This window comes from Polistes canadensis, unplaced genomic scaffold, assembly GCF_001313835.1.
Source record: "Polistes canadensis isolate GaletaPanama2010 unplaced genomic scaffold, ASM131383v1 scaffold_254, whole genome shotgun sequence".
Lineage (NCBI taxonomy): Eukaryota > Metazoa > Arthropoda > Insecta > Hymenoptera > Vespidae > Polistes > Polistes canadensis.
The window spans coordinates 119,351-146,621 of NW_014569801.1; the positions used below are offsets into that span (position 1 = coordinate 119,351).

The window sequence follows — 27,271 nt, forward strand, 5'->3', positions numbered from 1 at the left end:
CCTTTTTTCCCTTTCTATCGGCAATCAAATTCAATCGTCCCAAGTTGGAAAGTTTTCTTGCTGAACGAAGAGTGCAGTGCTCGACGGTGATTGGCTGTGCGATTGATTCGTGTAATTCGTCGGTGTACCTCCAAAGTTTGTACTACCAAATACGGGCTGTCCGAATGCGTCAAGCTGTTGACCCCCATAAATATTCGAATCCACGTTCGTATACGCAGTTTGCTGATTATGCGGGGGGTGTCTTTGTTGATCGGTAACAGTCAACTCGATATTTCCCGTTGCACACTCGTTAACAACTTCATCCGCGTTTCCTTGAACGTTCCTTTCTTCCAAACTGCTATGTTTAATACCATAATAGAAGTACATTATGAAGCCTGAAATTTATACGATAAGTGTGAAGTGTATCTATTAATCTGTTAGTTTGAATAATTATATACAATTAACTAACGAAAGTATTTGAAAACTTATTATGAAATATTTTAGTGAATTACTGTTTATGTATTACACGTACCAAGTATCATCCAAACTGTAAATCTAACTAGAGTCAAGATGCTAAGTTTGAAGATGAGGTAAATGTTAACAGTTACAGCAATGGCCGGAACAAATGGTAATCCCGGTGTTGTGAACATTAAAGTGTTTCTGCAAAAGGATATCACGATTACAATGATTATATTGAAATTATATTCGTTTATTAACAACATAGGATCTTTCAATTTTGTAATCACCTGTTTTGCGGTTTCCTACTTATGGCCAAAAGTATTCCAACGATCGCGAAAAACAATATGAACAATACTATCGTTGTAAAAGTGCCCATATCACCTTGAATCATATTTAAACAAAACGAACAATTGATATTAAATAAGAGTTACAGATAATTATAAAATAAATGAAAATCTAATTAGATATTAATCAATTTTACTCACCCATTCTACATACAATGATAATATCGAAGATCAAAATTAATAAATACAAGATACCGACTAATTTCATGACATAATGACCCGATGCCTCGGTGGCGGGTCCTCTATCCACCCATGGAAATATGGCAGGACAGAGATATTGTGCAGCCTTAACAAACCAAAATTTAGAATACATTGAAATATATGAAGAGAAAAAGATAAAAAGAATAAATTAAATATAATTAATAAACGGGGGAGGGGGGTTACCTGTAATCGGCGTTGTAAATAATTTAAAGGCGGTCCTATGATTGGTGTATTTCCAGGATATTGATGCGTACTTCCGCAACTTGAGGCGGCTGCCGCCGCGTGAACACTACCGTAAAATTTGTTTTCCGTTCTATCGCTAACTAAATATTGATCGTCTTTCCCCAAACCAACTTCGTCTTCTTCCGCGCCATAAGTGTCGTCAGAATCTGGAGAGGAACTATTACACCTTCTGACCCGTCTTACCTAAACAAATTAATCGATTGCAATAACTGCATTATCATATTTTATTATCGTTAAATAATAATCTCGTAATAATATCTTTACCATGATACGTTGTCCATTATTAGTAGTCATTAATTCTGGTTGAGTTACTTGTGCAGTACTCAATGCAGTTGTCAATTGATCAGGTCTAAGTTCTTTTCCGTACGTTACTTGTCCGTTTACTTGAGTTTCCTTAGTCGGAGAACGACACGGTGTACGGAGACTTTGTGGAAGAAGTTCGACTAAATTGGTTGTATGCGGTTGATACCGTAAGATTAAGACACAAGTAGATACGAGAGTATACGCTAACAAGGTACCTGTATTTTTAAACAGACAACAACAAAAATACAAACATTTTTAATATTATTTCGTAAACGTGTATACGAGCCGTTTATTTTGAAAGTGGCATAAGCCATCGAAACACATATTATTTCTTAAATAATATTAATTATTTCTTAAATAATATTAATTATTATGTGCTAATGACACCTTGAAGCAACCCTAAAATATTATTCTACTATGTAATCTGTTATCCATATTTTTAAATTTAATCCAAATAAAACGGCTCATATATAAGTACGATTAAAAAAATGATTCGACGTATGATGAATTATTTTGTTATCTCACCGATCGACATCATTTCTACCAAAACTTCCAATTGTATTAGTAATGCCGCGAATGCAGCGCAAAGACCAGATGTTAATGTGGCTAATGCTGGAGTACCGGTTGTTGGCCATACGTGGCTTAAAGTTCTATGATAAATATACATAAATGAACATTAATTGATCATATTATTAATTATCAAATAATTATTTGTATATAGAAAATATTAAAAGATCATTTATTTTACCGAAAAATGAGGCCATCCTGAGCCATGGCATAAACTATTCTAGGCATTGGAAACATACTGCCGAACATGGACACCGTGAGACCAGCTAACGCACCTACAGCTACTATATATTTGCATTTGTATGCACCAACGTGACCAAACATTTCGACCAATGCGGAATCTTGATCAACTTCTTCGTATGGTACTAATTAAAAAATATAAAATCATTATTATTATTATTTTATTCTATCTCCCCTTTTTTTTATTTGATTTCTTATTATTATAATTATATTCTCACCGATCAGAGTCAATACCATACTACTGGTAACGTAAGCTATGAGAATAATGATCAACGAAGAAACTATCGCTAGAGGAATACTTCGTTTAGGATTAGTTGCCTCTTCCCCGGTAGTCGCAATTATATCGAAACCGATAAACGCATAAAAACATGTTGCCGCTCCCGTAAATACCTAAAATAATAAACAACAAATCAATGATCATATCATTTCTTATATCGTACAAATTAAATCCCCCCTTTTTCGATTCTTACCCCGCTCCAACCGAAAGGAAGAAATCCCTTGTGTTCGGACCAATTACTCGAGTCGACATAGAACATACCAGCTGCCATTACGAAAACCCATACTGCTAGATTAATTGCATTTAGTACGTTATTAAACACCAAAGACTTTTTAACCCCAGCTGCCATCAGTAACATCATCAGTATCGTTATGATAAAGGCTAGGTAATCCGGTGGTCGTTCTGGTACGACAGAGAAACAAAAAAAAATACATATTCAATTATAAATTAACATACTAATAATAATAATAATAATAATAATATTAAATATGTTCTATCGTGTTGTTACATCAAATTTATCCCAGTTGGGTTGAGACCGTGTATCAGATGAGAATCATTTTATTCTTATTAATCCGACCCAATGAGATTGGTATATCAAAGAAAAAAAGACAAGATAGAACTGAAGATAGAACGAAGAGAGTGAAAAATTAAACAAAGGAAAGAAAGCTCTCATCGTGACACAGGTGGATAGGTCAAAAAGCGTCCGAGTGTGTGCTTCGTTTGGGAACTAAGTTCGGATCGATGAGGTCCACAGGTGCCGTAAACTAGATCCGCGCAAGCGCCCTTACCTATCTCTATCCCTTTTGCCGTTCATCCCACTTCCAAACCACCCCCCCTCCCACTCCCAACCTTTATCCATCCCTTATTTCTTCTGCCCACGATTCTCATGTCTATTACTATGAGAAAACTTCATTCAATTGCAGTTTATATGGATATAATGCGATGATGATATTAATACATATACAAACGAGAAGACAATAAAGAGAGAAAGAGAGAGAGAGAGAGAGTAGTGTTTCACTTCTATATGTTCTCTATATAAAGAAAATCGTTTATATGTTCGCGTATGAAAAAATACTCGGTGATTATTTAAACCCCTATATGTGTATATACGTATATATATTTAAATGTATAACGGGTACGTACGTTTATACCGTACGTGATGCGCACACGCGTTATTCGTGGCACGTGTTTTTTTCACTTGATAACTTTGCTCATGTCCTACAGATCGCGGTCGAGTGTGTGTAAAAAGCTTGGTGGACAATATAATTGGAGACAAAAAAAACAACCCTTTTACCTAATTATTTCGTAATGTACACACGATTCTTACCGTTTTATCGAGTTAACGAGATACGTTTAACTCGATTGAAATGAGAATATCAATAAGATAAAGTCGCATCGAATTGAAATGAGAGATATAATTCTCTCTGTCGTTTGTGAATAGTTATAAGAAAAAAATAAAAAAAATAAATGTGCTCACTCAAAATAAAATTGTCTTCAATAGAAAATATACACATCTTTCGTTGTATTAGAATTATTGAAAACGAGGTCAAGACGAGTGAAAGAGTACTTAATTGTAAGGTACGAATAATATAGGTAAGGTAGGATTCAGGGCAAGGTACATAGATAGCTTTTTCCTAATCGATTTCTCTCTCTCTTACTTCGAGGACACGTGCTACTGACAGATCTTACTACAGTTAATTGAATTTCAATACGAACGGGGCTAAATTTGTTTGTTTCTTTTTTTTTGTTTTTCTTTTTCTTTCTTATTTCCTTCCTCTTTCAAACCAAGGGAAGAAAAATAAATTAATAGGGAAATAAAACGAAAAAGTTAATAAAACATTCGTATACTACTCACCAAATATAGTACCAATGTTGTTAGCTATCGCTCCTGAGACAGCACCATTCGATAGGGCATCCAAACAAGCGCTAAGGGCGCAAGCACAGGCACTGGTACCTATCAAATACTCGAGTACCATGTTCCAACCGATAATAAAAGCTATCAGTTCGCCTACTGTCACGTAACTGTACATGTAAGCACTGCCAGTCGTGTGTGGTACTCTAACTCCAAATTCTGCGTAACATGCTCCTAAAAATTAAATCCGTACAATTTGAATCGATTGAAAATTTTAGGTGCGGGGAGGAAGTTAATTTATCTTTTCCTCACGCGATACCAATGATTTACCAGAAAAAATCGATGCAATAGCAGCAATTATGAAGGATATAACTACGCCAGGTCCAGCAACACTGTGTGCAACCATTCCTGCGACTAGGTACATCCCCGTTCCGACGCAGGAACCAACTCCTAAAGACGTCAGGTCCAGAGTAGTCAGACACTTCTAAAATATTTATATAGATACTACTACGTTATATATTTTATCTTAATAGTTTAAACTTATATAGTATCGTTTTTCTTATTTTTTTTCTTTTTTGGTTTGGTTTGACATTACAAAACCTATTTATTATCTTATTATTAAGACCTTATAGTATTAAACTTTTTTATAATCTTATTATAATTATTATTATTATCGACAAATAGCAAATATGATTATGGGACAGATCAGATTTGATTTTGACGATTTACCAGGGATATTACGCGTCTCGGTATTATTTTTCGTACGCCCAATAATAAATGGTATTGAAAAAAAAATAAAAAAAATAAGAAAAAAGAAGAAAAAAAAGCAAAGATTTCGGTTAAAAATAAACCGAGATCAATACGTACTGGTGCGAATGGCACGTCGTATGTATACTTTACACGCCGCACATAGATCTAAAAGTATGTAGGTCTAAGAATCTATTAGCTCGAAAAGTCAGTTTAGAACTATTTATAAATCGATTTGCGAGAGATAAATTATTTCTATTTTGTTTTCCTTTAATTTCTTTATTTTGCGTACACGCTACATTTCTTTTTCACCGAATAAATTGACTTTTTGATACGTAATTAATTCGTAGTATTTCTTTACTATCGATAAATAAATTCATTTGCAATTTGTCTCAAGAGCTGAAATTAATTAAGAAAATAGAGAAAAAGAAATACACTTCTGCACACTCACACACACACACACCTACCTATATATATACATAGAAATATTTTACCTGTAATTTCTGCTTTGGATCAGCTGTATTCAATGTTTCCGGACCCGTTTTCGTTTGTTCACCTTGCAAACTGTCGATATTTTTTGTTCTTATTAACTTCCCGAAAAGCTCCAACCCCTTTTCACGGTCCATAAAATCGAGCTTCATTTTTCTACAAATATATTTCATTTATTAATTTCATTTATATTATACAATGTTAATTTGTAAATATACACCAGTAAGACAATTTATATATATGTATTAATATATATGTTACATGTTGCGTGTGATAAAAAAAAAAGAAAAAGAAAAAAGAAGAATCGTGCATGAATAAGTAAAAAGAGGTAAGATGTAAAAACAAATATTAAGCAGGAGACTTTAATGCAAGCTTAAGAGGGTCATATACGAGATATTACGAAGAGTTAGTTATCAATGGCAAATCATACAGCTAACAGCATATATAAATTATTTTAACCAAACCATAATTTCGACGATAATGTTATACTAATTTTTAACTGCATATAAGAAAAATTTATTTTCCATATTAATTTTTATATTTATAATCTAACACTATTATATACAAAGTGTTTTAATTATTTTGTAAGAAAGAATGAAAGAAAAATGAGAAAAGAAAAAAGAAATACAGTGTCATTCGCAGATATATAATATAAAAATAATATCGAAAATATTGGCTTTTTTCTTTTTTAGCTTAAAAAACTGAAAGTTCCACTCGAGTTGAGAAAGGAGAGAGACCTTATAACATAACCCTGAAACCTACAGATCGATCAACGGCAATGCTGCCGGTATCTATGAAAACTAGATACGTCACGATTTGTTTATCTCGGATTAAAAGGATACCTAAACTATGAGATACGACGTTTTCATTTCTTTTTTTTCTTTTTTTTTTTTCTATTTATCGCGATAATCAAATTAGAACACGTACGTGGAAAATTAATTCATTGCGGGAGAACAATTAAAACGAATCGATTCAATTCGTTTTCTTTTTCTTTGTCATTTAAAGAAATAAAAAAACAACACTCACGTAATCAACTGAATATTATATTCGTTTAAATAATCGGTTAATCTATTTCAATTAAACGTTCGATAAATGTAATTGATATTAGAAAATATATATACCATAAGAATGTTGGGATATTATCTTATATATAGTTTTTCATAAGTCAATGTAAAATAGAAACTTATTCGAATAAGGATGGAATATGCATATTTTATCGACATTTCTTTTTTTTCCTTTCGACATTGATCTGCAACACAACACACAAGCTCCTAGCATGCAGTCTTTCGAGTATCGTCGAATTTACCCCGCCCTTTGCTAAATGCAATAAGAGAGAGAAAGAGAGAGAGACATGCGTTAAAATATTCTCTGATTATCTCCGAATAAAAAAAAAAAAAAAAACTAATGGAAACCAATTGATCTCATTGGTCGTATTTCTATTCTTAATTGTATTATTTATCGAACAAAATTATTTCACGCGAAAATGATATCATTTTAAATGGATACGCGATAAAATATCAAATATTGATTACATTTACTATAGCAAAATCGTAACATAAATTTCCAAAGTATTCTACTACTACCCCATATAGTTGGCAAAGCAAGCTAGCAAGGGATGAAGTCATCAAGGACAAAGAGACAATGCTAGAAGAAGGGGAGGAAATGAACACAAAATGTCACCTGCTGACTTACCTGATTTTTTTCTTTTCGATTTCTTCTCACAACAGAAATAACGAGGATCCTATTCTTTCTTTTTTACTTTCTTATTTTTTTTTTTTCTCGTTAAAAAGGATCACAGTCCACGACAAATATTGCACACGAAACGAGATAATTAACGAACGATCGCGGAGAAAAGCTTTAGTCGAATTTTATGCGTTCCTTTAATATATTATCAATACTTTTCTCTTTTTCTTTTTATGATTTTTCCTCCTATTATCTAATTGTTCTTCCTTCTTTCTCGTCAAAGAAATTTCAATAGATAATAATAATCACGATGCTCGTTGAGCCAGGCACACCACTGTCTCGATTATTACATATATATATCTATATATAATATATATTCTATATATTACATATATATATATATATATATATATATTCTTTTTTTTACTCTCTCTTAACTATACGTTTAATGCATAAATGTATATATATGTATATGTTCGTATATATATATATATATATATTATATATACAGACGTATACATATACAAATATATATATACATACACATATACACTATATATATATATATATTTGAATATCTCTTGACTTATTCTAATGAATATAGATTTTTTCTTTGCGAAATCACTCGATTCATTTCTCTCTCGCGTTACTTCATTGATAATAACGATAATAATAATAATAATTAATTCATCGAGTGTAATATTCTTTTAATCGCGTTCATAAGAAGATAACTTTTATTCTGCAAACTAGGATAAAATGATATGTATTGTTGACAGCGGCACCAAAGGCGTTAAATCTTGAGGAAGATTCTGTTAGAAGACGACGGACCCCGGATTGTATTTTCCCGGAGATTCGCTAGCACCGATCCCGAACACCTTTCGAAACCGTCCCAGTCACCTTTCTCCTACACCTAAATCCGTTTTCTCAGCTATTCCTTTCTTCCTAGTTTCACTAAACTAATGAAAATTCCGGCACACGCAATTTTCTTTCTCACCCTTCCTCTTATTCTCTCTTTCGCTTTCTATCCCTCCCATTCGTTCTCTCTATCTCTCTCTCTCAATCTCTCTCTCTCTCTCTCTATTTCACATTCGTTCTCTTTTTCTCTCTCTCTCTTGCTCTATCTTTCTTTCTCTTTTTCTCTCTTTCTCTTTCTCTTTCACTCCCTCCCTCTCTACACACACGGTTTCCGATGCTACCCCGAGTCACATTTTAGTGCGACACACGACTAGCAGTGGTTCGCGGGGTTAACACTTCTCTCTCTCTCCGTCTTTCTCGCGATTCTGCCATCCCTATTCAGCTAAATCAAGGGGTTATCCCCCCCCACACCTCCTCCTTTTCAAATCATCCCTGCCATCTACCGTCTCGTTTCGCTTTTTCTTCCCTTCAGTCGATTTTCTACTATGATGGTACCTCCATAGGGGGTCATCCCTACCAACCGTAGCGCCCTCATACATTCCACCCTCGTCCTATCTTCCTGTCCAATACATTTATCTATATATATATACATGTATGTATGTATGTATACCGTAAGGGTAGTTTTTTTGACTACTTCCTATGATATAGTCATTGGACAAGACGGTCTAATTTTATTTTATTTGGTACATATTATAATCAATGATTTTCTAAGATATATCGTAACGCATATGTTTGACATTTTGTAAGAGAGCAGATTCGCATTCACGGATCTTAGCTTATTTAAAAGATATAAGGATAAAAACACATATCCCTGTCATAGGACTTTTGTATTATCAGCGTAGGCGTATTTGCGTAGCTAAACTACCCTCATCCCCTCTCCCACTACACTACTCTACTCTCTTGACCTTTCTAATCTATAATACTATCCTCTGCAGGATTCTGTTATTCCAAAAATGTATATTTAATTATTCCAAATATAAGAAAAATAATACATTTTATAGAAATATAATTTCAAATATTTAATATATTATTCTTTTTTTTTTGGGGGGGGGCGGTTAGGAGGGGCATTTTCGTAATTTACATTTGTTTGTCCTGAAGTTAAAGCTTAAAGTTTTTTCAACAAATGTCCCTTCGTCAGTTGTTTCGGTATAATCCCACCCCCCTCCCCCACCAATCCTGAAAAAGGATTCTTCTATTGATGTTACACCCCCGCATGACTTTACTTTCTTACTCCCACTCTTTTTCTTCCTCTTTAAAACTAGCGCACCCACGCGTATGCTACCCTTCTTGTGTGCTGTAACCAAAGATTGACGTAACATCGTGTTACGTCAGAACGCCATTTTATATGATGACGCTTTCATATTTTCTATATGCAAATCTTTTTCCTTAATTCTTTTTTTTTTGTTCTTCTACTCTTTAACAAATTAAAATTGTCAAAAATCTTGAGATCTTGGATTATTTCTTTTCTTCTACCGTATTTCTCATAGAACTCGAATATTTCCATAAGGATAACATTTTTTTTTAATCAAGATAATATTTCATCAGATATTACAGTAGTATTTTATCGTAGAATTCATGAATATTCTCCAACAATAAACGAAGAATAGTTTTATCCTATACGAAATGCATATTGCATCGTTGATTATTGACTTTTACTACTGACATAATATACTACCTAACATTAAAATTATCTATTTTGAGTTTTAGATTATGCGAATATTCAAGATGTCGCTACGTTACAGCGCCGATACCGACATGTTAGAAAATGATTTAAAAAATGATCACTTTTTACAATAGAGAAATGTTATTAAATTGATAAAAAAAAAACGAGCAAGTATAATATAATATTTATTTGTAAGTACGTTTAATTATATTCAATTCTGTTTTATCGACATAATTTATCCGTAGAGTTTATGTAGATAATAGAAGAATACTACGTGACCGACGAGATTGTATAAGAGGGTTCCCACTTGAAGCAAGGGATGGTGCTATGTGCGTACATTGAGGCTAAATTTGAAATTCTCCATCGATAAGTTAAATTTCCCACGTACTAGCGATACCAGTGTTCGCAAATTGTACTAGATTGTACAATAATATGGCCGACACTTGCTTCATAAAGTATCAGCAACGTAACAAGCGTATTAATCCTTATGAACTTTTCATACGCTCTGCATATTCGAGAGTCATCGTTTGGAGATCGCGGTATCAGAAGTATTCATCTAGATTCACCGATATAAATTCATGGGAAAAACGTCAGTCTATTAGGAAGGGTTGGGAAGGTATCAAATTGTCAATAATACGGTGACAAAAGTTCTGACGTACGTTGGAACTTGTTAAGGCTAGTGTTGGTCTCATAAGAAAGTACAATAGGGATCGTATTAACGACTAAGAAGACGATGGAATACGTGTTAATAAAAGACATAAGACCCGGGCAGAAAAATATAAATGTAGTGTTTATTATTTTGGAGGTTGGCCATCCTACTATCACCAAAGAAAACCGCGAAGTTCGAACGTTCAAAGTTGCAGACAGTACTGCCTGTATGAATGTCTCCATTTGGGATGAACCTGGTCAGCTATTAGTTCCCGGTGACATTGTTAGATTAACCAAAGGATATGCCTCCGTTTGGAGGCAATGTTTGACCTTGTATTCGGGAAAAAATGGAGACATTCAAAAGATTGGAGAATTTTGTATGGTTATAAACGAACAATTGAATATAAGCGAACCAAATCCTGCTTTAGCCCAACAATTGATTAATCAAAGTGGATCGGGACCACCTGGTAATAACGTTAACAGTACGATAACGAACAATGGAAATGCGACCATCATTCCTGGTCAACCTGGACGTCAACCTTTGGTATGTTATCGCTGTAGGATTATTCAATTGTTATTGTTAATTCTCTTCTTATATTTTATCAGAAATAATAGTGATATAAAATAGATAAGATGGAATGTTTATATAAAGAAACGAACTTAAACTTACATGAAAGTAAATTAGAATAAATGCACTTGTTAATCTTGATTTAATAATATCAAAGATCAATGTAATTGATTACTTTGCAGGCTGTTCAAAGTAACGTTGCTACGACGGCAACAGCAGCAGCGGCAACAGTATCTACGACCGGTACAATTGGAACTTCGACGACTACAGAAAAGAGAGGAAATATCGGTAATGGGGGTAGCGGAAATACCGGAGGCAATAATAGCGGAGGATCAGGTTTACCTGGCGGATCTGCCAGATATTCTAGCAACGAATCTTCCCCAAAATCTACAACCACCACGAAAAGTAATTCGCGAGGCCGTGGAGGCTATAGAAATGGTAGTCGCATTGATCGCAGATAACATATGTCTAAGATACCAATAACATCATAAGCGTTATTATGAAGGCACAAAAAGACGCAACATCCAACACGATTGTAATATAAAATGTTTTTTCTAAGATTTCTCTATATCTATCTATATCTCAGTTCTTACGAAACAATGTAACAATTATATGCGTTCAAATGAACGTATCTAATTGTACGCATTTGAGAGCAGTTATGCCAAAATTACCCTAACATTAATGCAACTTAAGCGAGATGGATCGTTTTCAATACATTTAAATATTAGATAATATTGGAATAATATTATCAAGTACGAGTACCCTCGAAGCAAAAGTATTTCTTCTTTACTTAGTACTTATTACATCAATTAAGTTTCAATTGTGTTCAAAACAAAGATATGTAATTTAATTCATTATTTTATTAGAATGCAATTTTACGACATCAATTGATTTCATTTTATTATGCATTGAAAATCTTGCAATAAAATATATTCAAGAACATTTCAAAGGGAAACTTTCCTTTCTATTAAATCCGAATTTGTATTGAAGTGACTAATATAGAATAAGTTTAGTTCGTTGATAATAATTTGAATTAAATAACTATTGTAAATAGTTTTCATTATTCAACGTAGATTTACAATATTTATTTCATGCATTCGAAAATGATTAATAACAACAATTAACCTCTTCGTTTGACAGAGGTACCACCAAACGTAACAAAAATCCCTGTTTGATAAAAGCTATACATATACATATCTACAAAGGAAATGTATTTATCCTTGCACAACTGCCGTTTGTACCCTGAATTACCGACAGCGCAACGCATCATTTCGTACATGGAGTAGTGTACTTTGTAAGATAATCACTTTGTTTGTATACATATACATATACATATGCATACATACTATTCCAAATGAGATGATGATGATAATAAGAAATATAAAACATTTTGTTATTTGCCAATACAAAAATGTGTAAAAATGTTATTTAATATCTCGTCGTTGTAAACATGGCCAGTTATCATTCCAAGTTCTCTCATCGCAAATCGTATTTCTTCTACAGCTATTACCGCATCATAATTTTCATTAGATACCATTTCAATGTAATTCTGCAGATTTTTAAGACATTTGGATAAATGATTTCTATATCTATTTTGACTAATTACTGGATCTTCATTGAATGTATTACAACATCTGTAAAAAAAATTTAATTTAATTATATTATATATTAACTCGTAAAAAATTGAAAAATTATTGTTCGTATAACGAATGACGCAGCCTTCATTTAAACGTATAAGAATCTTTTTATCATACATATTTTTGTATATACTTACAACTCTTGACAATAATCTATCATAGTCTTAGTTATATCCGAAAGACCTTCTTCCGTTACAAACGAAGTCGCGACTATCTTTTCCTTTTTTATTATTTCTTTATCTTTTTCATTCAAGAGATCTATTTTATTCGCAATTACGATACATCTCTTTTTACATTCGTCCCTGAATAATTCATTTAAGTTCATATTGTTAACATACTCCTTTATGTAATCTGTGTACGTCATTCCAGATCGGAGATATTTGCGTGAATCCATTACCAAAATGACCAGATCCACATTTTCTGCGTATGCTTTTGCCCTTAGAATACCTTCTTTTTCTACAGGATCTTTAGGACTTCTAGTAAATCCTGCGGTATCTGCTAAAATCATTGGATAACCGGAAATATTGATTTTTAATTCTATAATATCTCTGGTAGTTCCCGCGATAGGAGACACGATAGCAGCATTTCTTTGAACCAAATAATTCAATATCGTACTTTTGCCTACATTTGGTTTTCCAATAATAACAGTTCTTATTCCATTACGTAAAATTTCGCCACTTCTATTATCCGAAAGGTGTCTTTCAATATCCTTGATAAGAAATTTAATAGAAGAATTACAATTTTCTAAGATATTATCTTCAATATTATCTTCTTCGTTAAAATCAATATATGCTTCCAAATTGGCAATAATGTTAATTAGTCTTTCTCGCCAATCTTTATAAAGTTTACTTAAACGTCCACTAGCTTGTGACAATGCTTGTTTTCTTTGTCGTTCTGTTTCAGCTTCTATTAAATCCGCTAAACCTTCTATTTCAACGAGATCCAATTTATTATTGTAGAATGCTCGTCTAGTAAATTCTCCTGGCAAAGCTTGATAAAAGTTTAATTTAGAAAGCGCATTCATTAAGGAACTCAATATCGCTGGTCCTCCATGGACATGGAATTCCACGCAATCTTCGCCTGTGAATGATTTTGGTCCTAAGACCAAAACAGCATCAATATATATTATTTCCCAACATTTGTTATTTGTAAATTTAAGACCAAACTCACCAGGAAACCATAAACATAAACCTTTATCTATTTCTTCTTTTGTTTCAGGATCCAAAATCTTTTTTAACACAGCTTTCCTTGGTTCTACTTTTAATATCCTGGTCATTTTATTTAAAGCATCTATTGCATTTCTACCAGATATTCTGACAACGGCCACTCCGCATTTACCATGACCTTAGAAATAAAATAATTCATTTTTATTGCAAGTATTTCTCAACTAATTTCTATTACATCGCAAGATGTTTATGCATTTAAATATACACTTTTAATATATATACATAACCAGATGAGAGAGCATAAATCGTTTCGTGTTTTCTTTCTGCCGTACAAAATGTCACAGAATGTCTCATAAATGATCTAATGGACAAAATCATTTGCGAACCTAATCGTTTGTTAGATAATCGTGACATTACATTGATTAAAAGGATTTTCATTTTTAATTAATTACTCGGAACAAGTATTTTATGATACATGTCAACAACTAGTAGTACAAACATGCTACCATTTGATGTAAGCATTCGTGTAGTTTTTCTACAGATTTCTACTATAGCATTATTTTCGCGTTTTTACCGTCGGTAATTCTGATGGTAAGTTACCATCAGATCTCAGTCGGTAAGATAAAGGTAGAGCACTGCAATTACCGATATGAGGCTTAAAAATGTTACTAGATTTCAATATATTTTAAACTTTCTTATTTCCTAGTAACTTTTAATAGCAAGTAGTTTACACAAAGTGAATGTATAATTAAATTCTATATACATTTAAAAACAAACAACAATTAGAAATCTAATTTAGATATTTTGTTTTAATTATTAATTAAAGGACTTTACTCGTTAAGAACGATTTTATCTTGGAACAGGTGCAGAGAAAGACTTACTAGATTAAAAAAAAACCGATATTATATTAGAGCTAGAAAGACCGGAGAAAACGGACAAAGAAAAAGTGAAAAATTGATTGAAAACAAAAAACAATAGAAAACTTCATTGCTTTGCTTAGAAATGAGAAGAAACGTTTTTGTATTTTCAATTATTAATAAGTAATTAAATAAATTAATAATAAAGTGTGCAATTATAGATTTTAAATGTGTAATTAATATACAGTTAAGAGTACTTATTCATTTTTTTTCTGCTGTTGCGATTCTATGCCAACTTTTTTGTGCTAAAATTTATTCAAATAAATTCGTAAATGTCAATTTGTCACATTCGAGATGACTAATTTTGATCATAGAATACCTATCACAAAATTGCTACCCTATATACGATCTAGTAACTGTAAATACTTTTAACCAAGACGCGTAGATGGTACTGCGGTATAAAATAATCGAGTGTTCGTTGTTTTTAGTAAATTATTATCTAAGAAATTTACAATGGCGACGATGTGCCTCTTTTATCGGTTAATAATCTTTTTTTAAAATATTACCACAAAGTGTTCAAATTGTAACTTTAATATATAAGAGATTTGTTAAATAATTATCATCAAATACAATATTAATAAAAAATATTTTAACAGTGTATCGTTCATGGTCGAGTATTATTCTTACACTTGCTTTGATTTAGTCAGTAAGAAATTATTTATATTTCTGTTTAATTTCAATTTGTTATTACGTTTCGTATTAAATTCGTTGATTTTTGTTTTTATATATATTATTAGTAACTTATTTATAATTGTTGTTTTAGAGTTAAAAAGAACAATGTTTTTCATATAATTATAATTAATCCTTCAAATTATATTATTCTGGGACTGTGTATAGTTGCATTTGTTAACCAATATGTTTAAATAAATATTTATTTATTTGGAAATAAAAGAGTAATAGAAAGATATTAAGAAATAATGTCACAAATATCGAGGCAAAGGAGGTTCAAAAGAGCTGCTCTACTCACTAAAAGAACACAATGTTTAGGAAGGTATCCCAGGAACAGAGGCTGCATGGCCTGTAAGTATTTCGTATGTGTATATACTTAAATGATTTTATTCTATTAACTAATATTTTGTTCTTTTAGCATACGAACATTTAAGAAGTAACAATAGTTGTTTGGCAAAGGCCCTCTCTAAGCAAAAAGAAAAAAAACAACTTCTATTCTCACAAAATGTTGCTTTACTAGCAGAAGTTCAAGATTTGAGTTCAGCTTGTATTAAACGCGACGTAAGTCATTTATTTAAGTTTTATATTAAACTAAATCAAACTAGATGCTAATACCTTCTTTCTTGCCGTTACTTTTATTTATTTTTTGTTTTCAGAATACGATAATTAAAGTATTACAAAATGCTAGAGAAATGCTCAAAATGTTAGTCACGTTGACCAAATTTGTCACAAATACTATCGCTTCCTGTCAAGAATATACATCTTCCACGAATACGAACGTACGACTGTCGTGCAATCCATTTTCTAGTAAGGGAATTTTCTATCTAAATGACACGATTAATAAGCTTAAGAATCACTTATCAAAGAATTATTTGTTAGAAGGAGAAAACAGAAGGCTGTCAGTTAAAACACCAACTAAAGGAATAGTTAAACCAATGGTAAGTGGGCATACGATTACAAAGCCCACTATAAATTTGAGTCGAGTAAATATGCAACATTACAACAATTCACACAACTTGAGTACCATAGAAGAAGTATCTACACCAGTTGCGATATCTCCTCCAAATTCAAATGCAAACGATGATAGTACTTCTACTTCTGTTTCTCTTAGAGGACAACCAAGAAACGTACGTTACAATAACAGAAACAACATTATCAATATATATTATAATTGATTGGATAATAAAGTGAACTATTAATATATAATTTTTTATCTTAGGCCGATGGTCGCATTTGTAGAATGCCAGAAAGATTGAACATTAATTCTCCCAGAGCTAGCGGTATGAAATATTGTACTAAGTAATATAACGATAGAAAGTTATTTAATTTCATATTTTTAGATGGAGATGAGCGACGATTGAGTCAACAAAAAAGTAGACATTCAGGAAAACCACCTGAGAGACGTTCGAGATCCAAGTCTAATAGATTGTCACAATCAATGAATGGAGGAGAACGTCCCGACCTGATGACAAGTGTTCGTGTCACGTTGAACGATGTTTCCAATTGGTTACAGAATTCCCCAACTATTAATATTCGAAGGGTTTGTTTTTCCCTTATTATGTTAACAGATTATTAATATTTGTTATTAGTTATTTTCTGTTATTACATATGCTTTTTATTTTGAACAATAGCTGAGTTCGACGAAATATAACGTCGCTGATGATAACATAGAAATAAACGATTCGACAAATAATATATCGAATCGACGAAATAAAAATGTTATAATTATTTCGAAAAGACAATTATCGACGGATTTTTCGGAAGAAAATAGTAATAATACTATAGAAAATAATAGCACAGGGATTGAAAATGAACAGCCCGAATTAAATGTTCAAGGAAATAACAGAGATAGTCGTAATGACGTAGTCAACGAGAATGATCCGCTCGAAGGTCCAAGCTGGTTACTCGATAGTTATAATAGCAATTCGTCTTTGACAAATACAAGGATGGAAAGTAGTAGCGAAGTAAAGGATTGTAATAATAAAAGCGACGATGATACTACCAAGACTTCCACGACACATACAATGCAATGCAATAGCAGTAGCGATAGTGATAGCTATACCGATACCGATAGTGATAGTATTAAAGGCGAAGAAGATAATAATGAATCTAATCATATCAATTGTAAAAAAATTACATTTAAATCTCGTAGTTCGAAAAAAGGAAGTGTTGTCAATTATTTTCAAAAAGACGATGTCAAAATAGAAGAACACGATAATATGAATAAGGAAGGATTTGTGACACGACAACGAGGAAATTCTACCGAAGCTATGGACGATGATCTCGACGACTTTACTTTAATGCATATGCGAGGAAACGTTAACAATGTATCTTTCAATTTAAACGATTTAAGATTGCCTGTTTTAGAAAATACCATTGTAGAATCCATAGTTAAAACAGAAGAGGAACCTGAGATGACGACTATGTTAGAAAATTTGCCAGAAAATAGTGAAATTCCATTGATCTTTAATAATATCTGCAATGATGATTCATTAATAGATCGGAATACGGTTACACTGCCTCAGCTTTCAAATACTGCTATCGATTGTACGATACCAGTGGTAGATATATCATTAGATATGCATCGACAAACGAAATTAAGAAAAACGAATCAATCCTTGGACTTAGACCATTTTGAAAGTATAACTTCGCGAAAAGCAGCGAAGAGAAAAGAGAAGAAATCTTTAAATGACAAAGATCCGAGCACCGCTAAAGTTGTCTTACAAAAACTTCCACATAATAAAGACTTTCACCTTAAATCGCAGCCTTTTTCATTAGAAGAAACATTATCACAGAATTCTAGCCTTTTGTCGTATGTATTATTATTACTTTTTTTTTTTTTTTAATACATTCGATCAATATCCAGTGCATTAATTTATTATTTATCGTTTTTAATATACCTTATTTAAGAAATATTCACTTAAAAATTCTAGCGATTCTGAAAGTAGCACAGGGAGCATACACTTAAGTACTTCTAATGATTCGTCGAAACGTCCTAAAAGGCAGAAGGCACCACAAAATTTTAAGGAACCAAATTTAAGAAAGTAAGTAATGTATCACCTTGAACAATCGAACTAATCTCATTATATAACTTAATTAATGTTTGCTTTTTATTGTAGAAAATTAAGAAGATTCAAATGAATATATATATATATATAGCTGTGTATAAAAAAAAAAGAATAAAAAAAAAGAAAAGGAAAGATATTTAAGAGAAATTTATAAACAGCAAAATACACTAGTACATTGCGATGTAAAGAAATATTCTATATGATATTACAACAGCACATTTTTAATCACTTTGTTAAATTTATATGTTAACGACATTACGCTCCCATTTTCTCAACAAAAATCTGTTAAGCTCAATCTCGCGTATAATTAATGTTCAACCAATTAGATCCATCTGTCCGGTCTATGGAGTAAAATATAATATAAATAAATAAACATAATTCTTCCATACAGTTTGTAAATGATAAACTAAAGTTTTATACCAATTTGAATACATATTCATTCCAAGATTAATCGCACCCGCCAAAAGTAGTGGTATTCTTAGTAATACATAGATATTTTTCTTGATTTTTACGTTTATACGGTATATACAAAAGTCTATTCTTTTGAGAAAATTAAAAATGCATCTGTGATGCCGTTAGCAATGGAGGACCAAGTCCATGATATAATAGTTTATTTTCTTGTTCTAAAAAAAAAGGATAAAAATAGAAAAAAAGACTACGGAACTTTTATAAAAAGAATTAATATCTTTAGAATAGATTTAAAAAGAGATATAATATTATAATTACCGTGGAAATTATATATATATAATCTATAGTAATTATATAATATTTAATAAATGTATTTAAACAGTTACTAAAAACTACAGTAGCAATAAAATGAAAAATTGAACAAATTCTTATCAAATAAAGTCATATAAATCGCTTTTTACTGAATAATAGTAAATCAAACGAATATATGTAATACAGTAATTTTAATAATTCTTTCAATCTAATGAACGTTTATGTAAAATATTCAAACTGTTAAAAATAAATTGTATGCTTTAACTAAACAAAAGAGATGTCCGACGAAAATCTAATAATGCTTTGTTGCAAAGAACACACAATTATTAAACCAGAATTAATACAGAAATGAAGTATTCTTTTAACTTGTCAAGATATCTTTTACAGTTTCAATGTGTTATCTCATAGTAGTACAACTCATCGCATAAGAAACATATCATATTATTGGATACTTTTATATAGCAATGATATGGCTGGCTCTGATTTCGTATAAATAAATATATAAATAATCTAATGATCGAATTAATGTTATTTCCATGTGTATGAAAGAACACGATTTGTGATTATACTGTGAATTTATAAGATGTATGTTGTTTAAGAAACTACAAGTTTATTAATTATTAACAATAAACGACTTACAACGATGTACTTTGCGTTTAGAGAACACCATATATAGATTACTGTATATTTATTCAGCCGACGAAGACAGAGACAGTGTTTCTAACAATAAAACAAATCTCTCTCTCTCTTCTCTCCGTCTTTTAATGATACTTTTAACTTATCATACTGTCGCATTTCATTTGTTATTCATTCTATTAAGAAATATGTATCGTTATCAATTTTCAAAGATACATACGACGACGGTCATTTTTCAATTTGAATTTCGATTTTCATCTCGCCCAAGATTCAGATGTACATGAGATATTTTGTCTAAAATTTTAATCTAATTTCCGTCATATTTACAAGAACTTTCCTTCATTTTTTCATTAGAAATGATTGTTTCGATGTAATTTTTCTCATTTCAAGTTGGTCGTATATATTTATCCATTGCACAGAATGTTTAAATCTTAAATTACCTCGACAAACTCTCGAGAAAATGATGGATAATGAGAAACCTTTTGAAAAGATTTCGAATATTTACAAATAAATACAATTATTGGTCGCGAATTAATTTCGATTGGAAGAATTTTTCAAGTTGGATCATTCGTTGATATTTTAATTAGTAAAGAAATGAATGAATTAATGAATGAGCACATATTACATATAGAAAAATATACTCGAAGCATGTTTTCTTTTTTACTTCTTTTGGCAAAAGATCTCCTGCCGTACTTTGCTTTCTATTTACATTTACTAAATAATTCGTATAATGATTTTAATCCGACAGAAATCTGAAATTAACATCGCCAAGACACACATCTATATACAACGCGTTATTATAAAAAGGATAAATATTATATCTAATAGAAAAATCAATTTTATAATAATATGCTGACAAAATGATTTAGGGCAACGTAAGATTTTTCTTTTCTCTTTAGAAACATTTTATAGTTACGACAGAGTTTCTTTCTATCATATCATATGTATGTAATGTACGATAAAATTGCACAGCCCTAAACATAATGGAAATATCACAAATTATTCGTGTATAATGATTATTTGATATTTGATGTTTTTAAGGCTAAAGTTTTTATTCCAGTAAAGATACGTCTAATATTTGAAATGGAACATTCCAAATTTTTCTAAACTAACTTGATAGCAGAAATGAAAAGAATATATGTATATCTCATGTATATATATAATAATGATAATTGCATAAGAATAAAAATAATAAAGCGCATTTCAATAACATAAATTTTAATAAACCTGACTATGTGCTCATGTCGATCGCTAATTGCAACATTCTGTGTGCGTGTATAAATAATTATATAGACTTAATCTCTTATTATCTTTTACAATAGTACCAATTTGATCTTGCATGGCAAGTATACCTAATATATCTTACACGTCGCGTTTCATAAGCGCGTCTAACACATGCATCGATCATATATATATATATATATATATAATTAATATTTAATATTATTAGAAAAATTAGATATTGCATAAATCTATTCATAAAGTAAATATTTGAGAGAAAGTACATTATTTACAAAAATTAAAGTCGAATGTTTTAAAAAAGGTATACGAATACGTACATTAATGATCGTAATCTTTTTTAAATATAACGAACTGAGATTAAATTGATATTATAAATTATTTGCATACGATTATGTAGGATGGGTGGATAGCGTTTGTGAGAGTGGCATAGTTGGAGTAGTTTGAGTGGCCAAGACAGAAACAGGCGTCGCAGGAATTTGTTGATGAGTCTGCCTAGACGGAGAAAGAAGTTCTTGTTTATCTCTTTCTCTTTCTCTTCCTGGACGCCAAGCTTCTAACAATGCCTCTACGCGTTCCTCGGTAGGACCCCATCTCGCAGCACCCGCCGCATTTTGCAGCCATACAACCAAAGTTCCATGAGCAGCCCTGATGTTAATTTCCCCTCTTAAATATAAAATGACATAATTTGTTAAAAAATCTTGAAATGGAAAGATGTTTTATTTATTATTCGATTAATTAATAAATATAGATAAGATAGATATGGATATTAAATATACTTTGGTAATATATGTTGATGTCCGTGTCTGTATTCGTGTTCCATTGCAAGTACTACCACTTGCTTGCGTTTAAAATGACTACTTTCTAGCTTTATTAGAGCATTGGGTGCTGGATCTCGCCACTCAGGTAGAAATACAACAAAAGACAAAGGTTCGGCCGAATCCGCCAAGAGACGTTCAAAGTGATTGACCATCGCTTCCATGAGTTCTTCACAATAGGGCGGATTAGCTTGAAAAGAACCGCTTACGGGTCTAAAATCCAAAAAAGGGCCTCTCGAGCCGAAATAGGAGTCTGTATCGGCAAACGTCGAACAATATTGTCTAAAGTAGGAATTTAAAGGAGAAGCAAAACACTCGAATGTCACACCAAATGATCTTTGGAGGCACTCAAAAACTGTTACCGGCAGAGCCATTTGAGTAGCTTGTCCCTCGATGCCAAGATATGTTTGGTATCGTTTTAACATACACCATACGCGAGGTAAAAACATTTCAAATTTTTTATCATCAAAACAATTGTACCTATATAAATGTTCTAATTTAGTAAAGTGTGTATTATTAATGCACACTGTATCACCATGAAAACGTAACATCGTCTGATCACGTTCCGGAAGATAATCCACTTGCGGAAGTCGAGGAGTAGGAAGAGAAAATTGCACCGGATAACACCAAACTTTTCTTTGAGTACTGGCAGGTCCCCCCAACGGTATAACGTCCCCTAAACCACTGTCTTTTAATATTTGATTATTTTTATCCTTGACTTTTTTTGCATACTCTGTAGACAAGTGATAAATTTTCAAGCAAATACCCTCGACGCTTCCTTTCACAGTTTCCGTAAGGTGAGGCTGACATTGGCGTTTCAAATGAGCAAGTCGATCCTGAAAATCGTCGAATGTTGCGCCTACTGTCCGGCGCAGCCATTGAAACGTATCTTCGGCGTTCCATTTAACAACTTTCCTGCTTTCCGAAGATGCTGCTCTTGATTCAATCATTTTTTTAGCAGCTTCCGCATAACGGGACAATTGTTTTCTAGCATCGCCGGTAAATTTAGGTCTTATCAATTTAATTGGGATATCATTCATTATTTCGCGATACATCGACATTGAGATTTCTGGAAAGCACTGACTCGGCAACAATGGATCTGATCCACAATCTATAACCTTACGTTCCATAAGCCATCGATTAAAAGAATCTTTAGGAGCATCTATGGACTCTCGCGTATGGCAAAGTTCTTGATAGCACAGACGCAATTTTGTTAATAAACCACATCGTAACGCTTCCACTTCCGGATGGACATGAGGTAAATTTGATGGAGCTCTTTCATGAATAATTACATTCGTCGGAATATCGAGATCCCATGGGCCTCTGTTGATAAAATAAAATTATTTTTACTTCTTCTTTTCACTTATTTTCACTTCTTATCATATGTTATACATACGCCAAGACAAATTTTTTTGGAGCTGGCGCAGTACCATCCTCTGAAGCTCTGCGCTTTACTCCACCACTGGGTGTACAAAGAGGTATCGATCCATTTCCAGGAACTGGAGGTACACCACAGATACCAAGGGGATCAGTTATAGGATCAAACTTGAATGTAACAAATACATTGATAAGACCTCTTATATTATTATAATATTACTTGTTCTATTATAATATTACTTGTCTATGCAATACCTGAGATTTCAAAGAGGGCACGACCCATAAAGATTCACCCGTTAACTTGTTCCAAAAGTAAGGCCTGTTTTCTCGTTTACTCCAAAATTTTTTCCATCCTTGTTGTTGAAGTTCAGGTGAAAGCTCAAGATCGGAAAAATTTGTTGGCGCTAAACCCTGTTACAGTAAATTGAACATTACATTTTTCAACTCATTTTCATTTACTTGATCTCTTGACTTCTATTTACCTGAGTTATTAAAGGTGTTTGTTGCAAATGCCCAAGTTGGGAACAATGATCAGTTACAGTTTGAGCCGAAGATAATATAGGAGGTTGAAGTTTAACTGGAGTAGGAACTATAACTTGCATAACCGTCGTATTTGTATCCTGCTGTAGTGTTTGATGATGATGATGAAGATGATGATGGTGATGATGCATATTCGGCGCCGATGACAGAGACGGGGGCGTCGATAGACTTTCCCAGGCTGAAGTATTTCCCAACTCTTGCTTGTTACCACTTATTTCATTCATCATTCGATTGTCCTTTCTCCCAATGCACTTGAAATATTATTTGTATGAGAATATTAATATCATGTTATATCCGTTAACAATACTTATGCCTATGAATACAGAAGAAAAGGGAGAAAAAAGAAAAAGATAAATACATTGAGGACATGCAAGGACTATGCACCTGTTGAAAGTCACTCTAAGAACATAAACATATCTGTACAATGGTAAATTCAACATTTACAGTTAACATTTAAAGAAAACTTCAAATAGATTGAAATGAATTCTAGGGGATTCATTTAACAAGTTTAGTTTTCTTTTAGATACTATCTGACAGTACTTGATGTTTTCAGGTTTGTTTACATTCTTTTTAAGCGCCCACTAATAATAATCAGTAAATATCCGAAATCTATGCATTTCTTAATTATCGATATATGATACTATTGTAATATACAACTTACCGATTAATAACACAAGTAATTAAAATAAGATATGAGACGAACGTTAGAATTCATTCATGATTTGTGAAATTCGACGCAATGATCTCCACCTACGAGACGCCATTTTCTTGAACTGAATCAACTATCCTGGCAACTACCAAAAGAATTCTCGCGCATGCGCAATGGATTTCCAAAGCGGGACGTGTACAGTCGAACCATTTGCAATCGACCTCGAATACGATAAAATATTTTTTAACGATTATTATAAATTATTTCTTTTCTTATGTTATATTCATTTCATTAATTATTTCCACATTAAATTAAAAGAAAACAATTGGGTATTATTTTCATATAAATCCTTTTTTCCAAATATTACAAAAAGAACATAAGTAATAAACATTTCTCTACTTCCTGGATATGTAATACGAGCTCCTAGATATCAAACCAAGTATGTTTATTAATGCATATTCATTTTTATTTTCTCATTTTTCCAAATTTCAAATTCATCTTTTTCTCTTCTCAAATGTTCTATTTTTATTTCTACTGAATAATCTACAAATTTCTTTCGAGCTTTCTCATATTCATATGCGATATAAATATTTGTTATTTTCTTGAATCATAATACGGTATTATATATAAAATATCTAAAGCATAAACTATGCAAGTAATTTAGATTAATTTTTATTCAATTTGTCCAGATCGAATGAAAGACGATAACGCTATCTGGATGAATTTTCTTGAATTATTCTCTAATCTAAAATGACAATAAGTCATCCTCTCTAGGATCCACATCATCCCGCCATATTGAAGTCACTGAAAATGTTTACTTCTTTTTGTAAATATAAATAATTAACACAAAAGTATATCTAAATTATAATCTATATAGAATAATAATTAGACAACAATTATTTAATAAACTAACTGTACATATTTGATTTTGACAGGTAAATAAAATAGTCGATAATCGTTCCGATCTTATAACTTTTAAATGGAGAAGACGCGGGATATAATTTGACCTAACAGAATAAGAGCGCATGCACTGACCACGTGCACGTGCATGCGAGTGACCACCTGCAGCAAAAGGATCATTATCGCGAACTTAAGTATGCATTGTGTCGCTAGCGCGTATATACATGACATATATGTATATATGTGTATATATATATATATACATATAGATACAATATATAGATACATAGGTATATGTGCACGTGCAGAAAACATTCTCGCGTACACAAATGCAATGTAATTATCGTCTGACGGCTTCCAAAGAAAACGAAGCGAAATATGCCAGCCGAGGATGTTGTTTAGAATCAGAAATAGAGGCCACTGTGTTCACAAACTTACAAAGAGATTCGATTTGATGTAGCTAAGCGGCTGATTTCCCAACAGATTAATCTCTTTTATGTTCTTTTTTTACTTTTACTATTTATCGTGTGTACGGTATACATTTATATACACACAAGATCTGTGATATTTTTGTAACAAAAAAAAAAAATAAAAAAGGAGAGAAGTAAGTTGATAGCTTTGTTCTTTGCTATATATATATAAAACAATATTGTATAAATAATAATATTTAATGTTCAGTATCTTTTTTAAAATAGCATTATCCATCTATCCTAATGTAACATATTCGAGGAACATGTTCAATATATCAAGTTCTCGAGTTAGGATTAGTCACTAGTTGGCAAAGTGTATTGCGAAAATAAAAGAACGATCGAGATCGAAGAGAGGGATTTCTCTCGATCCGACAACAGTTGGAACAAGGAGACTCCATTTATGACGTAGCTGTATCTTCCTTACAATATTTATTAATCTAAACGTATGTAAAATCAACATTTGAATTTATTTGCATAACAAAACTCGCGTTTAAGAAACGGAATAGAATTTCTTTGTTTTTGTTTACGAATGTTTTGACAAAAGTATTTTTTTGGCTTATACACAGGATTTACAATGTAAAATTGTTAGTCGGTCTTTGGTAGATGAAAATGAAATGACCATTTTCGTATGTTTTTACTTTCAGAGAGCCGTAAAGTTTGCGAAGATATCGCACATGTTGTGTGCCTGTGCCTGTGCCTCGCTGCTTTATTTTCGTCGTCCCAAAAGCCAACGTGGATTCGTGGAAGAACCGGTCGTTTCGAAATCCACTGCGGAGTATTGAGAGGACGAAAGAGAAAGGGGCAAGGGAATAAAGAAAATGGACGAAGGGTGGGGAACGAAGACGAATTAAGAAATCAACGAACGTAAAGAAAAGCCGGTGGTGTTTGGCCGACTTCCAAAATTCGTGACAACTAACGCAAGATTTGTTGCTACGAAATCCTCCTTTTTACCATTTTATCCTTTCGTAAACAAAACTTTACAAGCTTTACAATATACTCGTTTAGGTAGGTAAATCGCGTAGGTAAACGAAATTAAATTATTCGAGAGATTGATAATCTATTGTAAATATATCATCTTATTCTTTTTTTTTTTCTTTCTTTCTTTCTTTTCATTTAGAGTTAATACAAAGAGAAAAAGAAAATAGTGTACATTTATATATATATATATCGTATCATTGTTAAAAAATAAAATAAAATTATCGGTAAAAAATCTTCTTTTTAGTTTAGTTTCGTGTGCTTCGTATGCGTGTTTGTACGTTAGACAAAATTAGAGCGCGTTTCTGTTCA

At 32.0% G+C, this 27,271-nt stretch overlaps 5 protein-coding genes and 2 long non-coding RNA genes across 17 annotated transcripts; 4 read left to right on the top strand and 3 right to left on the bottom strand.

Moving 5' to 3' along the window:
• Window positions 1-8,671, bottom strand: LOC106790688 (cationic amino acid transporter 2). Of its 7 annotated transcripts, none has more exons than XM_014755767.1 (15): window positions 8,167-8,671; window positions 7,394-7,744; window positions 5,707-5,857; window positions 4,796-4,949; window positions 4,469-4,699; window positions 2,807-3,015; window positions 2,555-2,726; window positions 2,278-2,461; window positions 2,055-2,179; window positions 1,491-1,744; window positions 1,167-1,409; window positions 924-1,068; window positions 726-819; window positions 512-639; window positions 31-374 (listed from the first exon to the last, which is right to left on the bottom strand). In XM_014755767.1, exons 3-15 carry the CDS (start codon window positions 5,851-5,853, stop codon window positions 31-33), a joined length of 2,430 nt encoding a protein of 809 aa, XP_014611253.1. In that variant the 5' UTR covers window positions 5,854-5,857; window positions 7,394-7,744; window positions 8,167-8,671. The 7 variants fall into 7 exon arrangements, with proteins under 7 accessions (XP_014611254.1, XP_014611258.1, XP_014611253.1 ...); XM_014755769.1 differs by having other exon boundaries at window positions 7,394-7,653; window positions 8,167-8,448; XM_014755766.1 differs by having other exon boundaries at window positions 7,394-7,718; window positions 7,928-8,448.
• LOC106790689 lies at window positions 3,123-4,057 on the top strand. The gene is made up of 2 exons (XR_001382104.1): window positions 3,123-3,748; window positions 3,838-4,057. It is a non-coding gene; the product is annotated as an uncharacterized LOC106790689 (long non-coding RNA).
• Window positions 8,672-10,367: 1,696 nt separating the features above from the next.
• LOC106790697 (SOSS complex subunit B homolog) lies at window positions 10,368-11,941 on the top strand. Its single transcript, XM_014755788.1, has 2 exons — window positions 10,368-11,154; window positions 11,361-11,941. Exons 1-2 carry the CDS (start codon window positions 10,696-10,698, stop codon window positions 11,637-11,639), a joined length of 738 nt encoding a protein of 245 aa, XP_014611274.1. The 5' UTR covers window positions 10,368-10,695; the 3' UTR covers window positions 11,640-11,941.
• Window positions 11,942-12,229: 288 nt separating this feature from the next.
• Window positions 12,230-14,509, bottom strand: LOC106790696 (tRNA modification GTPase MnmE). Of its 3 annotated transcripts, none has more exons than XM_014755785.1 (4): window positions 14,269-14,509; window positions 13,986-14,159; window positions 12,953-13,913; window positions 12,230-12,812 (listed from the first exon to the last, which is right to left on the bottom strand). In XM_014755785.1, exons 1-4 carry the CDS (start codon window positions 14,417-14,419, stop codon window positions 12,572-12,574), a joined length of 1,527 nt encoding a protein of 508 aa, XP_014611271.1. In that variant the 5' UTR covers window positions 14,420-14,509; the 3' UTR covers window positions 12,230-12,571. The 3 variants fall into 3 exon arrangements, with proteins under 3 accessions (XP_014611271.1, XP_014611272.1, XP_014611273.1); XM_014755786.1 differs by having other exon boundaries at window positions 14,264-14,508; XM_014755787.1 differs by having other exon boundaries at window positions 14,247-14,508.
• Window positions 14,510-15,296: 787 nt separating this feature from the next.
• Window positions 15,297-21,188, top strand: LOC106790691 (bromodomain-containing protein DDB_G0270170-like). Of its 3 annotated transcripts, none has more exons than XM_014755776.1 (10): window positions 15,297-15,544; window positions 15,662-15,918; window positions 15,986-16,128; window positions 16,224-16,374; window positions 16,450-16,694; window positions 16,787-16,847; window positions 16,908-17,107; window positions 17,199-18,379; window positions 18,501-18,611; window positions 18,687-21,188. In XM_014755776.1, exons 2-10 carry the CDS (start codon window positions 15,816-15,818, stop codon window positions 18,706-18,708), a joined length of 2,217 nt encoding a protein of 738 aa, XP_014611262.1. In that variant the 5' UTR covers window positions 15,297-15,544; window positions 15,662-15,815; the 3' UTR covers window positions 18,709-21,188. The 3 variants fall into 3 exon arrangements, with proteins under 3 accessions (XP_014611262.1, XP_014611260.1, XP_014611261.1); XM_014755774.1 differs by having other exon boundaries at window positions 15,301-15,544; window positions 16,447-16,694; XM_014755775.1 differs by lacking the exon at window positions 15,297-15,544 and having other exon boundaries at window positions 15,647-15,918; window positions 16,447-16,694.
• Window positions 21,189-21,459: 271 nt separating this feature from the next.
• On the bottom strand, window positions 21,460-24,729 carry LOC106790690 (phosphorylated CTD-interacting factor 1). Its single transcript, XM_014755773.1, has 6 exons — window positions 24,627-24,729; window positions 23,908-24,216; window positions 23,681-23,836; window positions 23,445-23,593; window positions 22,010-23,371; window positions 21,460-21,896 (listed from the first exon to the last, which is right to left on the bottom strand). The coding sequence occupies exons 2-6, from the start codon at window positions 24,190-24,192 to the stop codon at window positions 21,623-21,625; spliced, it is 2,226 nt and encodes a 741-aa protein (XP_014611259.1). The 5' UTR covers window positions 24,193-24,216; window positions 24,627-24,729; the 3' UTR covers window positions 21,460-21,622.
• A 235-nt stretch (window positions 24,730-24,964) lies between these two features.
• Window positions 24,965-26,074, top strand: LOC106790661. The gene is made up of 3 exons (XR_001382100.1): window positions 24,965-25,053; window positions 25,304-25,465; window positions 25,550-26,074. It is a non-coding gene; the product is annotated as an uncharacterized LOC106790661 (long non-coding RNA).
• Window positions 26,075-27,271: the final 1,197 nt, after the last annotated feature.

What these genes read in the sequence shown, in the direction of transcription:
- LOC106790688 (XM_014755768.1), bottom strand. Translation starts at nt 5,853, where the DNA reads ATGAAGCTCGATTTTATGGACCGTGAAAAGGGGTTGGAGCTTTTCGGG. An exon ending in TATTGCATCGATTTTTTCTG is followed by an intron (nt 4,700 to 4,795) that starts GTAAATCATTGG and finishes TTTAATTTTTAG; the next exon opens with GAGCATGTTACGCAGAATTT. An exon ending in TATGGTATTGACTCTGATCG is followed by an intron (nt 2,462 to 2,554) that starts GTGAGAATATAA and finishes TTTTTTAATTAG; the next exon opens with TACCATACGAAGAAGTTGAT.
- LOC106790697 (XM_014755788.1), top strand. Translation starts at nt 10,696, where the DNA reads ATGGAATACGTGTTAATAAAAGACATAAGACCCGGGCAGAAAAATATA. An exon ending in AACCTGGACGTCAACCTTTG is followed by an intron (nt 11,155 to 11,360) that starts GTATGTTATCGC and finishes ATTACTTTGCAG; the next exon opens with GCTGTTCAAAGTAACGTTGC.
- LOC106790691 (XM_014755774.1), top strand. Translation starts at nt 15,816, where the DNA reads ATGTCACAAATATCGAGGCAAAGGAGGTTCAAAAGAGCTGCTCTACTC. An exon ending in TTAGAGGACAACCAAGAAAC is followed by an intron (nt 16,695 to 16,786) that starts GTACGTTACAAT and finishes TTTTTATCTTAG; the next exon opens with GCCGATGGTCGCATTTGTAG. An exon ending in TAATTCTCCCAGAGCTAGCG is followed by an intron (nt 16,848 to 16,907) that starts GTATGAAATATT and finishes TCATATTTTTAG; the next exon opens with ATGGAGATGAGCGACGATTG.
- LOC106790696 (XM_014755785.1), bottom strand. Translation starts at nt 14,419, where the DNA reads ATGAAAATCCTTTTAATCAATGTAATGTCACGATTATCTAACAAACGA. An exon ending in GATTTATGCTCTCTCATCTG is followed by an intron (nt 14,160 to 14,268) that starts GTTATGTATATA and finishes TTTATTTCTAAG; the next exon opens with GTCATGGTAAATGCGGAGTG. An exon ending in ATAGATTATTGTCAAGAGTT is followed by an intron (nt 12,813 to 12,952) that starts GTAAGTATATAC and finishes TTTTTTTTACAG; the next exon opens with ATGTTGTAATACATTCAATG.
- LOC106790690 (XM_014755773.1), bottom strand. Translation starts at nt 24,192, where the DNA reads ATGATGAATGAAATAAGTGGTAACAAGCAAGAGTTGGGAAATACTTCA. An exon ending in AAACACCTTTAATAACTCAG is followed by an intron (nt 23,837 to 23,907) that starts GTAAATAGAAGT and finishes TTACTGTAACAG; the next exon opens with GGTTTAGCGCCAACAAATTT. An exon ending in CCAAAAAAATTTGTCTTGGC is followed by an intron (nt 23,372 to 23,444) that starts GTATGTATAACA and finishes TTTTATCAACAG; the next exon opens with AGGCCCATGGGATCTCGATA.